The sequence below is a fragment of the Leucoraja erinacea genome, chromosome 13 (assembly GCF_028641065.1).
Source record: "Leucoraja erinacea ecotype New England chromosome 13, Leri_hhj_1, whole genome shotgun sequence".
In the NCBI taxonomy this organism is placed as follows: Eukaryota; Metazoa; Chordata; class Chondrichthyes; order Rajiformes; family Rajidae; genus Leucoraja; species Leucoraja erinaceus.
Window position 1 is genome coordinate 14207878 of NC_073389.1, and position 13517 is coordinate 14221394.

Below are 13517 nucleotides of genomic sequence, written 5' to 3' on the forward strand. Positions count from 1 at the left end.
TTAGCTGAGCAGTGTAACTAATTTTCTAATATGGAACTATGATTTTCTCCATGAATGTATGTGTTAGGAATGTGGTTCTGATATGAAGGAGAGTTGAGTGGCCTGTTCATTTGTGCAGTGCGCTAATTTCAAGTCTCAACATTCATATTGTTTGAATACTCTGCACTGTGAATAAATTGTTCTTTGACATAGCAATGCTGCATCTCAACACAAGTGTAGCACAAAGGCCCAGCCTGCAGCCAACTTTGCACAGGTCCAGTCACCCTGGATTTAATCCTGGTGACCAGTATGTTCTGTGTGCAGTTCGTACATTCTATCTGTGACCATGTAGACTTCTCCTGGGCTTTCTAGTTTCCTTCCTCATGCCAAAGATACACGGTTGGGAGTTTGTTTGGTTATTATCAATTACCGCCAGTATAAGTGGTGGTCGGAGGATCACACGACCAGGAATAGCTTACAGGCAAATAAGTGGGGACAATGAGTTGGGAAGATGAGCTGGCGAAAACTCAATGGGCTGAATGGCCAGCTCCCATGATCCAAGGAAAGATGAAAACACATTTCCAAATGCTACAGTAAGTTCCTTGGACTTTGTCCTACATCATGGCTTCCCAGGAAAAAAACAATTAATTGTGAAAATGGTGCATAAAGATGCAAGACGGTTCTCAGCAACCTCCTCATCCACCAATGTGAACCAATGTGACATTTGCCATAACATCTCTGCCATGAATTTTCATCTTTCCTCATTCCTTTTGATCTTTTCATTTCTATGCACTGCATTGAAAGGCAATTAAATTGTGTTTTCCTAAAGCTATTTCTTTCTTCAACCACTATTTTAAAAACGTATTGGCTGAGGTTTTCCTCAAGTCAGCCTTCTGCCCATGTTGATCACATACCCATTCGATTGCATTGCGAGAATGTGTCAAGTTCACCCCATTCGTAGCCACTGCCTGTTTGTGCTATTGATCTCCAATCTATAATTTATAGTGGAAAAACAAAAGGTCCTAAAATATCCCAACAACATTTTCATTAATCAGCTGAGAGAAAATCTGTTAGATTTTCTGTTCTATAAAATAACATTTGAGAAAATAAATAGTGGATTGGTCAATACTCCAGCACTCGGCATGATTCTTGTTAATGTTGATTGGTGGTACAATCGGGAATAAATTGATGGATTGCCCACTTGCAATGTTGATGAGATAAATGCAGAAGTCGGACAACTGCATCAGCAAAACACAATGCACAAAATTCTCATTCCAAATACTGAAGCAGACTATTGTTTCTTGCAAATCTTTTTGTTGCATTTCCCACCTTTGGAATTATTGGATGCAGCCATTTTCTTCAACTCCATTTCTCCACTCTTTAACTCCAATCCACTCCTGCAAATTATTTTCTCTCCAGTGTCTATTTGGATACCCTGATTGGCACTCTTTCCCGCCCTCTCATAGGCAATGTATTCCAGACATTATTTACTACCTGCATTTTTAAAAAAAAATGCTTCCTATTTTCCCTGAATCGAGTGTCCATTTCTTAAAACCTCAGCCCCTCTGTCCTGGGACGATAAATGAATGAGTACAGCTCATCATCCTCTCTCAATGCATCATGAGTTTGTACACCCCTATCATATCTCTAATCGATCTTCTTGGCTCTGAAGGGAACAAACCCAGATTCTCTGAGTGGTGTCCGTATTCAATCATCCAATATCCTTATGAGGGTGGACAGGGTAGAGGATGAGACATGTTCGCGAGGAGGAAATACACAAACAAGTGGGTGTATTTAGAAGATCAGGGGCCAGTCATACAAATCTGTGTAAAATGCTCTCTCAGAATAGTGAATCACTGGAATTCTCTGCCCTTGATGATGGTAGAGGCCAGATCAATAGAAACATTTAAGGTGGGGGTGTAAAGATTGAGGCATAGAAGTTGAGTTGAGGCCAATATGGATCAGCTGGGATCATATGGAATGGTGGGGCAGGCTTGAGGGGTCTGGCAGCCAACTGCAGTTACTATATTTTTGTGCTCTTGAGTTCCAGTCAAAGCAAGTAGCTAAATTTGCTTATATCTGAAATAATGTGGTAAATTTCTTCTGCGCTCACTCCAGGACCATCACATCCTGCCTAAAGCATGGTGACCAGACTCCGATGTAGTACTCCCAGTTGTAGTGTAACGAGTGTATTACATAGGTTCAACAGGACCTCTCTGCTTCTTCATCCCAGATACTTTACCGATTGTGCACTCATCGTTTGTTGTTCCTTTCAAAGAGTTGTGGCCATCGACACTCGAATCCTTTGGACTCTGCTTGCACTTTGGGACTATGCCCTCTAGACTCTGGTCTTGTTCTGATTGCCAAGATATATCATCGACATTTCCATTGCTCATATGCCGTATCGTAGTTCACTAATGTCCACCACCTCATGTGAAACTTGTGTCAGGTGAGGCTTGTGTGAACTTCTCCCTGGTTTCATATTATTGTTTGCATCCCCTCAAAGTGTGCATGTCAAAGCTGAGCCCAATATTGTTGCTATCTGACTTCATATTATATTTAGTGGGCTGGAGCGCTGTCAATAATTGGACTTTGTTGCCACCCTGGTGAAGATTTTAATTCATTAAGTCAAGAATCTTTGCTCGGATCTTCCCAGCTTGTTGACCTTAGCACGAGGCAACCCACTCTGATAATCAGTTTGATTATCAGGAGACAACTGGTATTCAGCAGCACTAATTGAACAAGACTGAGAAAACTTTCAATCGGCATCACTGACAATTTCATTTTTAAAGCTGTGATTATGATACAAGATATTGCCTAAAATCGAGGATTGTCCCAGCATGTTAATCTGTAACTCTGGAAGGCTGTGAAGAGAATGGATTTTCTAGCGTTGCATTTAAAAATAATTAGCTTTGTAATGAGGTTTCATTGGGAATATTTTGGAATATTCCACAAGTCTTTAATGGATCACTGCCTATTAAATCCTGATATGTAATTCTATTTGAATGCATAATATTGTTGAAATGATAATTAACTGACGGACTGCAGGACGACAATTTCTTTTGCATTCAGTAATGCAAAAGAAGTTGGGGCATCACACATAACATACTCTGCATTTTTTAACGTGAATCAATTTTCATGGCCATGCATGAAGGTTTCTTGGGCACTGTATTTGAACTCCAATTATTAACGCAAAAGGACATTCTGACTTTTCTTTGACAGTGGTGCTAGAAATTCCTTATTTAGTGCAGAAAATTGCACTCTGATATACAAGTACTCTTGCCTGGCAGCCCAGTACACACTTTCCATGTCAGAAAATTCAGTCCCAAGCCAATTGTGCAGTGAACCTCTCAGTCAGTGACTCTCATTATTGCAGTGCAGATTGATGACCTCCCCTTGATCCCGCTGCTAAGTGTACTGCGCGCCCCTGTTAAGAAAGAAACACAACCTCAGTTTAACGGTTCATTGGTACTTTATTGTCAAGTGTACCGAAGTATAGTGAAAATCTTTTATAGCTTACAGTTTAGTGACAATTAGTGACAATTTCATTAGGCACAAACATACCAAGTATAAGCATGTAAGATAGTAGACCTCACTGAGTCCGTGCCATAAGTCGCTATTTTTAGCCACCACTTGTGCTTTTCAAGTCCTATGGGTTTTTTTTGAACCCTAGAGTCTCAGATTAGCCATAAAGGTCCGTTATCCTGGCGGCACTACTGGGTGGGAGTTGCTGGGGTCGGGCCTAGTCACGTGATGCGCCAATATCCTCGGTATTACCCTCTTTTAAAAAAAGAGAACATATTCCGTTTAGAAGTACAGAACAGATAATTGACAAATTTGAAGTTTCAGGTGAGGCAGAGGTTCACTTGCACCTCCTCCAACCTCATCCACTGTATCTACTGTTCCAGGTGTGGACTCCTGTTTATCGGCGAGACCAAGCACAGGCTCAGCAATTGTTTTGCTGAACACCTCTGCTCAGTCCACCTGAGCCAACTTAGCGATCTCCCAGTTACTAAATACTTTAACTTCCCCTCCCATTCCCACACTGACCTTTCAGTCCTGGGCTTCCTCCATTGTCAGAGTGAGGCGCAATACAAATTAGAGGAACAGCACCTCATATTTCGCTTGAGGAGCTTACACCCCAGCGGTATGATTATTGACTTCTCTTAAGTAACCCTTGCATCTTCTCTCTCCGCCTCTCCCCCACCCTAGTTCTCTGACGAGTTTCACTGTCCTCCTGATTAATTTTACTGATTGTATGCCTCGTTGTCACCTTCCCCTTGGCAAACAAAGAACCATTCTGCACATCCTATTCATCGTTTGCTTTGATCTGTCGTTTTCACACCTTACCCCTCCTTATCTCTAGACACCCTCTCCTCTGGCTCTCAGTCTGAAGAAGGATCTCGACCTGAAACGTAACACATTCCTTCTCCTCAGAGATGCTGCCTGTCCCACTGTTACTCCACCATTCTGTGTCTATCTTTGGCAAATTTGAATTGTCAGGAATTTAAAGCCCAAACTTGAGCTTCACTCTATGCCCAATTTGCTGATGATAGGAAGGCAATAACTGATCATCGGGCTCCAGGTCCAGAATGGATGTTTCACTTTGAGGTTTGTTGCTTGATTACCAGCCACTTGCTGGATCGTGCTAATCTTAGCACAGAGAGCACTGTGGACCATTGTTGTTGGTGATGTGTAGGAAGGAACTACAGATGCTGGTTTACACCAAAGATGGGCACAAAAAGCTGGAGTAATTCAGCGGGACAGGCGGCATCTCTGGTGAAAAGGAATGGGTGATTTTTTTTTGATTTTTTAAAAATTTCAAAATAGACTTTATTCAAATAATAAATATATACAATACGTGAACCGTGCGAAAAAATTCATCCGACAATTTCTAGCTCTACACCTTGTTAAATACAGTCTATACATTTCTCAAGTCTGTCCCTCACCCATGCCACTCATGTGGCGTTTTGGGGTCGGGACCCTTGTCAGTCTCAGTCTCAGCAGCAGAGTACCACAGGAACTGCTCCAACAAGGAGTGCACACCTTGAGGAGAGACTGGTGAGGGGATAAATAATGACACAACAGTGATTGGGTTAGAGAAAAGCATGGGTAGGGAAAATGGAGAATGGGTGGCGGGAGGGAGGAAAATTAATTTTCCTCCCGATAAATATGACTTAAAAACAAAAGTGCGAGAATTGATTGTGACCAGGTTACATGAAGCGGATTCACAAAGCAGCATAAAACTGCAATTGTGTCTAATTTTATAAATAGAGGTATGAAAGAAAACAGAATATTGAAATAATGGCCGGGAGAATGCTTTCAGAAATGTTCATGGTCAGTTGTTTCCATTGTGGTTCAACTGGTATAACACTCATCCAGGTTCTCACTTCAACTTCAAAGGAATTGGCACTTCAGCATGCGGCTAATTGTTTCTCTGCGTCCTATGCATGATAACAATCAGTGAAATACGAAATGTCACTGGCCAGCTACCCCCCCCAAGAACAGTGACAGAATTGGCATTGCCCATGGAAAGAGAATAATATCCATTGTGAAATTATGTACTGTCTTCATTTGTATGCAGATCTGATATTTGAAAGAGCAGTGCTATATTGCATTGCCCTAATTAGTCTCTTGAGGACATGCGTCTCAAAGTGTCTTGTTCATTAGACGGTCCACATTTCTGATGCGTTGATTGGTGGGTATTTACTGTATAGTGGCTTGGATCTCCCTCCTTCGGAAGTGCAAGTAAACAAATCTTTTTTTCTGAAAGAATAAAACTCAATTCTTATCTTACAGACGTTTCAACTGCACATCCAGACAAGAAATCCATCATTATGTACATCACGTCGCTCTTCCAGGTTCTGCCACAGCAAGTAACTATTGAAGCCATCCAGGAGGTTGAAACCCTGCCACGACAGCCAAAAGTTACTCAGGAAGAACAGAGAGAGAGGCTGCAAAAACAACATTTCTCCCAGCAGGTGATAATATGAAAACTTGTCCTAAAGTCCATGTTAAATATGCTCACCACTACGCTTGCCCTTAACACTTAGCCCTCCGAGCATTAAAGGTTCTGGGATGTTCTAAATTGTCGCTGGTTCCCACCATGTTCTGTCTGCAAAGCTGCTTTTTAAAAAAAGTGATTTTGGAATCCTGCAACGTTGTGAACCTACACCAAGGGAAAGCACATTTTTTGCAATCGCCGGTCTGAGTTGTGGCAGAATTTTCTTCACTCCTCAGTAGGTTAAATTAATTATTATTGTGTCCACATGCTCTTGTCCCGATTTAGACCATGACAGTATGAAGCAAAGCATTTGCTTTCTCACAAGGTGAAAATGAACATAGGATAAATTACTTGAGGCTGCTTACATGGAAATCCTAGTGGTTGCAAAATGCTGCTGGCAGAAACCCAGGAGTGGTTTGATATCTGGCCAGGAAGTCATGCATGGTATCTGGGTTAAAGCAGAAAATTAAATAACCATGAATATTTTCACCAATGCTCTTGCATGCTCTCAAAATTGTTTTCTACTGTTTGTGATTAACTGCAGATATCTTTTAAACAAAGATTGTGTCGTTATTTCCTGGTTGCATTGGCTGCCTGTGATGTTGCCATGGTGACCGTTTCATTTACCAGATATGGTCACGTACTTCACCACAGCACGGCAGTCCCTGTATTTTTTTCTTAACGAGGTAGATTAGGTAAACAATAACAATGCAATCCCCAAACAAAATTTGCAGATTTTTGCAGAGCAGAAATGGATTTGGCACGGAGACTTTAAATCTTAACTATTGCAGAACTCTTGCTAAATTAGCCTGTTCATGATATGATGAAAATATGTGTAATGCTTTTATCACTTTAGGAAAGCAGGCTAAAAAAAACCCCAGCAGCAACTGTGAAATGGTAATGGTACTTTCATTTCGAAATAATGATTTCCTCGGAGAAATTGTAAAGTGAAATACGTTGCATTCGAACCATAAAGTAAGTCAGTCAATCTTCATTGTGACTGCTGCTGTGATTTAGTGGAAATGTTGATTACATTGTCCATTAGGATGGAGCACTGAGTGTTTACATCCGACTAGAATAATATGGAAACATTAAGGAAGGATAGGACAAATAAACTCGTGTGGAATGTGTGAGAAGACTGAAATAGAGTGTAGATAGTTGTGAACTGATAGAGATGAGCTAATAAATAAGATTCTACTGGGTATAATTTGGCATTAATGATCAGAAAGGAAGATCAGGATATAAATGCATCTTGGCTGCATAACATCAGCAGCAGACTCATCCTGAGCAATAACAAATAAGCTGCATTGTTTATAGTCGCCCTCATCGTCTCCTGGAAGTAAATGAATATTTTATTCCCAGGCATGTGTTTATGAAGCCCCTTGAGTAGAAATTCAGTCTGCATTGGAGGTGCTATTCAAATTTGATTTCAAAGGTGACTTATTTGCGCATGTGTCAAATGCACAAAACAAGGGATGAATCTGTATCACACCCTCCACCCCTTAAGCTTAGAGTCATAGAGTGATACAGCGGGGAAACAGGTCCTACGGTCGAACTTCCCCACACTGGCCAACATATATCCCAGCTGCACTAGTTCCACCTGCTCACGTTTGGTCCATATCCCTCCAAACCTGTCCCATCCATGTAATTGTCTAATTGCTTCCTAAATGTTGGGATAGTCCCTGCCTCAACTACTTCCTCTGGCAGCTTGTTTCATCCACCCACCACCCGCTTGCAGAGGGTCATGTGAACTTCTTCTTGCGTATGGCGTGCACAGCCTAAAGTTGTAGGACAACTTGTTCTGTTTGATCTTATTTGATTGTGTATGCCGGGATGATTGCATTCGTCGAAACAGGGCGGACCCCGTGAAGGTTGCAATCTTCCACCCTGGGTCATGTGATCAAGGAGGTCCACACAACCCTTTTTGAACATAATCCTCTTCAAACACTGACCTCTCAACTTAAAGCTCTGCCCCTTTAGCATTGGACATTTCCATACTGGGGAGAAAGATTCTGTTTACCCATCTATTCATGATTGAATGGCGGAGTAGACTTAATGGGCCGAATGGCCTAATTCTGCTCCTGTCACTTGAACTATGCCTCTCATAATTTTATATACTTCTACCTGGTTGCGCCTCAGCCTCCTGTACTCCAGAGAAAACAATCTGCTTGTCCAACAACTCTTTTTTGCTAATGCCCTCTAATCCAAGTAACTTCCAAGTAATACCCTCTAATCCAAGTGGACTTCTGCTTTCCCTTCAATCCCTCCATTCACTGAACTACTGCTCTGGTTCCCCTGCCGTGTCAGTTTAAACTCCCATGAGTAGCACTACCAAACATCCCTTGGGCTAATAGGCTGTTACTATTCCATTGATTGTAGAGGATTTGATGTATGTAAAAAACATTTTTGTGGTAACAAGTGTAAGTACAAGAAATGAAGAGGTAACTAAGAACCCATGACGTCGGATTAGCAACCTTCTATTCCACGAGGGGGATATTACTGCTAAATATTAAACTTGGATGAAGAATCCCTACTGACCCACTGCCTGATACTGTTCTTAGGAAATCCTATCTGTGGATGAATATATTGATGGCTTAATCAGCAGAATATGTGGCAAACATAGCAAGTTTGGACACCACTTCTTCTTGTGTGCACAGCCTAAAGTTGTAGGTCAACTTGTTCGATTTGATCTTTTGTTTTCTTTTGATCTAATGATCCATATCGGGTTGATTGCATTAGTCGAAACAGGGTGGACCACGTGAAGGTTGCAATCTCCCATCCCAGTTTGGACACTGAAGAAAGGTCCTGACCTGAATTGTCACTCATCCATGTTCTCCTGAGATGCTGCCTGACCTGCTGAGTTACCCCAGTACTTTTTGGTAAAACAGCATCTGCAGTTCTTCATTTCCTCGTGTCTGTAATATCCTCAAATGTGTTGAAAGCCCCAGGGGGTTCCTAATCAAGTCAGCCACTTAAGGTAGCTCAAGTCACGACAGATGTCTATGTTTTGCATTACTTGATGTTGCAAAGAGGATTAGAGTTAAAAGGGACAGTGCACTGTGAAGTGGTGTCATGAGATAAAGTATGATGAATGAGACTCGGGTGGAAAGACGATAGCAGGTTCACCTGCTGAAGGATATTTGATTTTGCAGCCACTGTGTTGATGTGGCTGGTCCCATTTAGTTCCTGGCTAATGGTAGCCTGCAGCAACTTTATAGTAGGAAAACCTGGTGATGGTAGGAATGCTGCAAAGTTGCAGATCTTACTTTTCATATGTGGGCTGTTGACAGGCCTCAATGTCCTCTGGAACTGAGAAGGCTGAGGGGTGACCTGGTTGAGGGTCACTAAATGATTGGATAGATGGTGAAATAGGTTTCCCCAAAATGGGTGTCATGAGGCTTGGATAGAGTGGATGTGGAGAGGATGTGGGACTATTACTGCAGGTAGGACATAATTTTACTTCGGAGTCACGTGAGTGACTACGTGAAGAAGGGCCGTCCGTCTTTGTACGCGTCATTATGTCTGAACGCAACACGCACGACGGACTGGCAGAGGCACTGTGTCCTCCCAGCCCGTCGTTCTTTCAGGCTTGAAGCTTTTTGTAGTTTCAGGGCCCAGATGTCGAGGAGACGTTTCGCGGGGAAGTCGGCTGCCGAAGACCGCAGCATTTCCAGTAGCGGGCGACGGTCTTGTTCCCGACATTAGTGCCGATAGAACCGGCAGGAGACTTCGGGAGGAGGAGGAGCTCCGTTGGTGATCCCGGGGGACGTAAACCACCCGCAAGTCTGACAAACCCGTTGACTCAGATCAGTCCGGGGAAGAGGGATACCCTCCCTCAACGGAGAGCGTCTGAGGACGACCTTCCCACATGGGGCAACTTTTGGAGAAGTTGCTCCAACAATGACCTGTGTCAGCCCGGGGCTTACAGCAGTGCCAGGAGCCTCGCACATGGGGCAGCCCAATGTCTTCCCCATTGGAGGAGGAAGTACATATGGAAGAAACCACTCTGAATCAGAGCTCAAAAGCAGGGGGTGGGGGGAGCCTTCCCAGGGACAAACAGAAGAAAGGAAGTAAGTAAGTAAGTTTTACTCATATAGCACTGTTTAAGTTAATGGCCGGTTCTCACGACCTGACGCAAGATGTCACCAGAGTGAAGTGGTCGTGGTCCAGCACGAGTTCCGCACAATATAACGGGGGGTAGATAAAGAGTTCCCACGGTACTCAGCAATTCTGTCATTTGTGCGAGTGACTTGTCCGTCTCCTGATCTTTCCCGTTAATCGTGAATGAACATCGTGCACTGTAGTGTAGTTAATCACGTGGCACAAATGATGTCACTTTTTTTTCACACACTATATAAATATCCTCCGTTCGTAGAATTGGCTCATTTGCAGACATGCCTATACAAAGTTGGTTCGAGTACAGGCTGGTTGTTATTTTCATTGACGCGCTGTATTAGAGACATGATTCCTACTTCAAACGAAGAGGGTGTAAAAGCTGTCTGCCACTACTTTTACATTGCAGCTGCAGGGAACAGACAGACATAAGATAAATTAAAGGTAACTGCAAAAACAGCACTTTTACATCTGTAGCATTGTATGTTTTTAAATCATGGATAACATTAAATTGTTCTCCTGTACATAAACTAATATATTGTTATAGATACTCACATGAGCACCCGGGATACTCCGCAGCCTTCGTCTCCAGCAGGTTGTGCTTTCTCTCCCTATTTCTATAATCCTCTCTGGATTTGTCATAGAGAATCTCATTGCATTGGTACCACTCCACCAGTTCCCCCTCTTGTTCCCTGTTGAAGTTATATGGCCTTACCTTCTGCCATCGTCTGCTGAGGCTATTGGGGAGGCAACAGCTACTGGGGAGGCAATCTCAAATCCACCTTGATCACCCTCTCCCTGCTCCAAGGAGCCCACAGGCAGTGGTATCTCTGGCATCTCCTCTTGCCTCTCCACCTGTCTCTCTTGCTGAGTCTCCTCCTCATTTACCTGCATGGCTAAAAACTTTCTGACTTTCTTTGACCCCTTTCTTTGCGCTTTTCTGAGAGGCATCTCTGCAAGTCTTACTGTGAAAAAGATTCTCAAACAATGACAATTAGGTGGGACGTCCTCTATGGACACATGGTCCATTGGCGATATTGAGACCATCTTTTTTACTCACCTTATGTCCCCTCTGTCAAGCTTCCGGGTTTACCGTTCGCAGGAGTTCCCACGGTACCCGCAAGAGTCATTACGGATATCGCACGGATATCGCACTGGCATCTGCGTTCATACAATGTTGCAAGGCTCACCAAAAAGTGCTCAAGTCACTCTTGGAGAAATTCAAATATGTTTGAATTTTCTCCCGACCTTACAAAGTTACACGACTACCTGCCGGTAGCGCCATGGAGGTCCTCGGTGGTCCACGAATGCCGTACTGTTATCGCAGGAGGTTCCCACGGTGTTAAACTCTTGTTAAGTCTTGCGTCAGGTCGCACCGTGAGAAAGCCCTTTAACTCGCATTGTCACCAAAGTGCTTTACATAAAATGAATAATAATCTTCCATACAAACAAAAGAAAAGAAGTACTTCTGCAATCATCCAGGTTCCACTGGGTGCTTCCCTGGATGGAGATCTAGCTAATTGACAGCCCGGGTATTATGGAGAACCCGCAGGCAGCGGCACCTGTTTCAGGGCTGCACAAATGTCTCCTGCTCTGAGTAGAGGAGCATCCACGGTCAGTTTCAGTCTGACCCAAAGCAAGAATCTCATTTAGGTCCGCTGGAGGGGCCATGTCAGCGCAGGTATCCTCAGGGGCCCGCGGCAGCACCTGTTTTCAGGGCTGCCTACAAATCTCACTCTCAGTGGAGTGGAGTGTTTGCATGTACCATTTTAAGTTCTGTCCCTTAGTTTCACCCCAAAACTTTTCTTTCATTTAAAGCATCAGTGTCTTTACTTAACTACGTAATGTCTGAATGCTTTTAATGATTACACGCATCCATGGTCAATCCATTCAGTGTGTGACGCCTGGATTCGTAACCGGCGTAAAATCACAGAGCTTTGAAATCTTCACGTAGTCACTCACGTGACTCCGAAGTAAAATAGTAAGATTAAACGAGAACTTACCAGTTTGAAGTTTGATCTTGATTTTATGAGGAGTTACGATGAGCGATTACGTGCCCACCACTCCCACCCTCATACTATCAAGGTCATATGGAAGTTCTAGTTTCTTCACAATCTTACTATTCTCAGGTCTTCTTTTTTATCTGTGATTTAACACCGCTGCTTTGAAGATTGACGCGCACGCAGACGGACGGCCCTTCTTCACGTAATCGCTCATCGTAACTCCTCATAAAATCAAGATCAAACTTCAAACTGGTAAGTTCGCGTTTAATCTTACTATTATATTTTATTTTCACCCCATCAACATGTTCAGAGGGTGCACACTAGTGGGAGAGTTTCAGATTAGAGGTCGTAGCCTCAGAATTAAAGGACGCTCTTTTAGGAAGGAGATGAGGAAGAATTTCTTTAGTCACAGGGTGGTGAATCTGTGGAATTCTTTGCCATCGAAGGCTGTGGAGGCAAAGTCAGTGTTTGCTTTTAAAGCAGAGATGAATAGATTCTTCATTGGTACAGGTGTCAGAGTTTATGAGGAGAAGGCTGGTGAATGGGGTTCGGAGGAAGAGATAGATCAGCAATGATTGAATGGCGAAGTAGACTTGATGGGCCGAATGGACTAATTCTACTCCTAAACCTTATGACCTTACTTATAAAGGACATTGGCTCAGAAGGTGAATGTTTTGGTGAACTTTTATTTTTCCATTGCACTCAGGTGGTTAAGTGCTGATATAGATTGGTGTCAATCAGAGTCTGTATAATTAGGCTGATTGCATTTGCAAGATTGAGTTCTGCCTCCAACATTTGTTAAACAAGGAGACTTGGTCCTTGATCAACATTTTAATTATTTTCATCCATTTGACATCTGCTGAATGATGTGAGTAGATTAATATTGTTTCACTATATGCCCCCTTCACTCTGGTGTGTGGCAGTAATATGTACATGAAGTGGGCTCCCAGTTAAAATGAGCCACTCAGAAATTACACTGGGCCATTTTGCAGCGACATTGTGTTTTTTATGACAGCTTGAGCAATCTGCTCATCACATACTCTGGTTAAATGGCTCATTTACAACTTGAGAAGTGAACAAGGACTGTTACTGCAGGTAGGACATAATTATCTTTTATTTTCACCCCATCAACATGTTCAGAGGGTGCACACTTGAAAATCACACGTTGGTGTTTGTCAGCAATTCAAAAAAATAATCAGAAAGGTTTTTCCCATGGACAGTAAGTTAGTGAGCTGAAGGGAAGACTTTCAAAATAAAAATAATAATGAGACTAATATGTAAGATTTATGGTGTACAATTTCATAGAATGAATTTTTCAATTAAACCCCATCAGTATTATCAGAGCCAGAGTGTACAATTAGTGACTAAAAGGTGAGGAGGTGATGGGCCCCTTGATGTCCAGTTCCATTGCTTAGAAG

The 13517-nt window shown here is 42.7% G+C and overlaps 1 protein-coding gene across 12 annotated transcripts in view; it reads left to right on the forward strand.

Annotated features, from left to right (window-relative positions):
• dmd (dystrophin) overlaps positions 1-13517 on the forward strand; it is a 1582845-nt gene that overhangs the window by 525258 nt on the left and 1044070 nt on the right. For all 12 annotated transcript variants that reach the window (XM_055644518.1, XM_055644513.1, XM_055644515.1 and 9 more), the window contains exon 8: positions 5779-5960. In XM_055644518.1, the coding sequence (XP_055500493.1) occupies positions 5779-5960 (182 nt within the window). The remainder of the gene's footprint in view (positions 1-5778; positions 5961-13517) is intronic.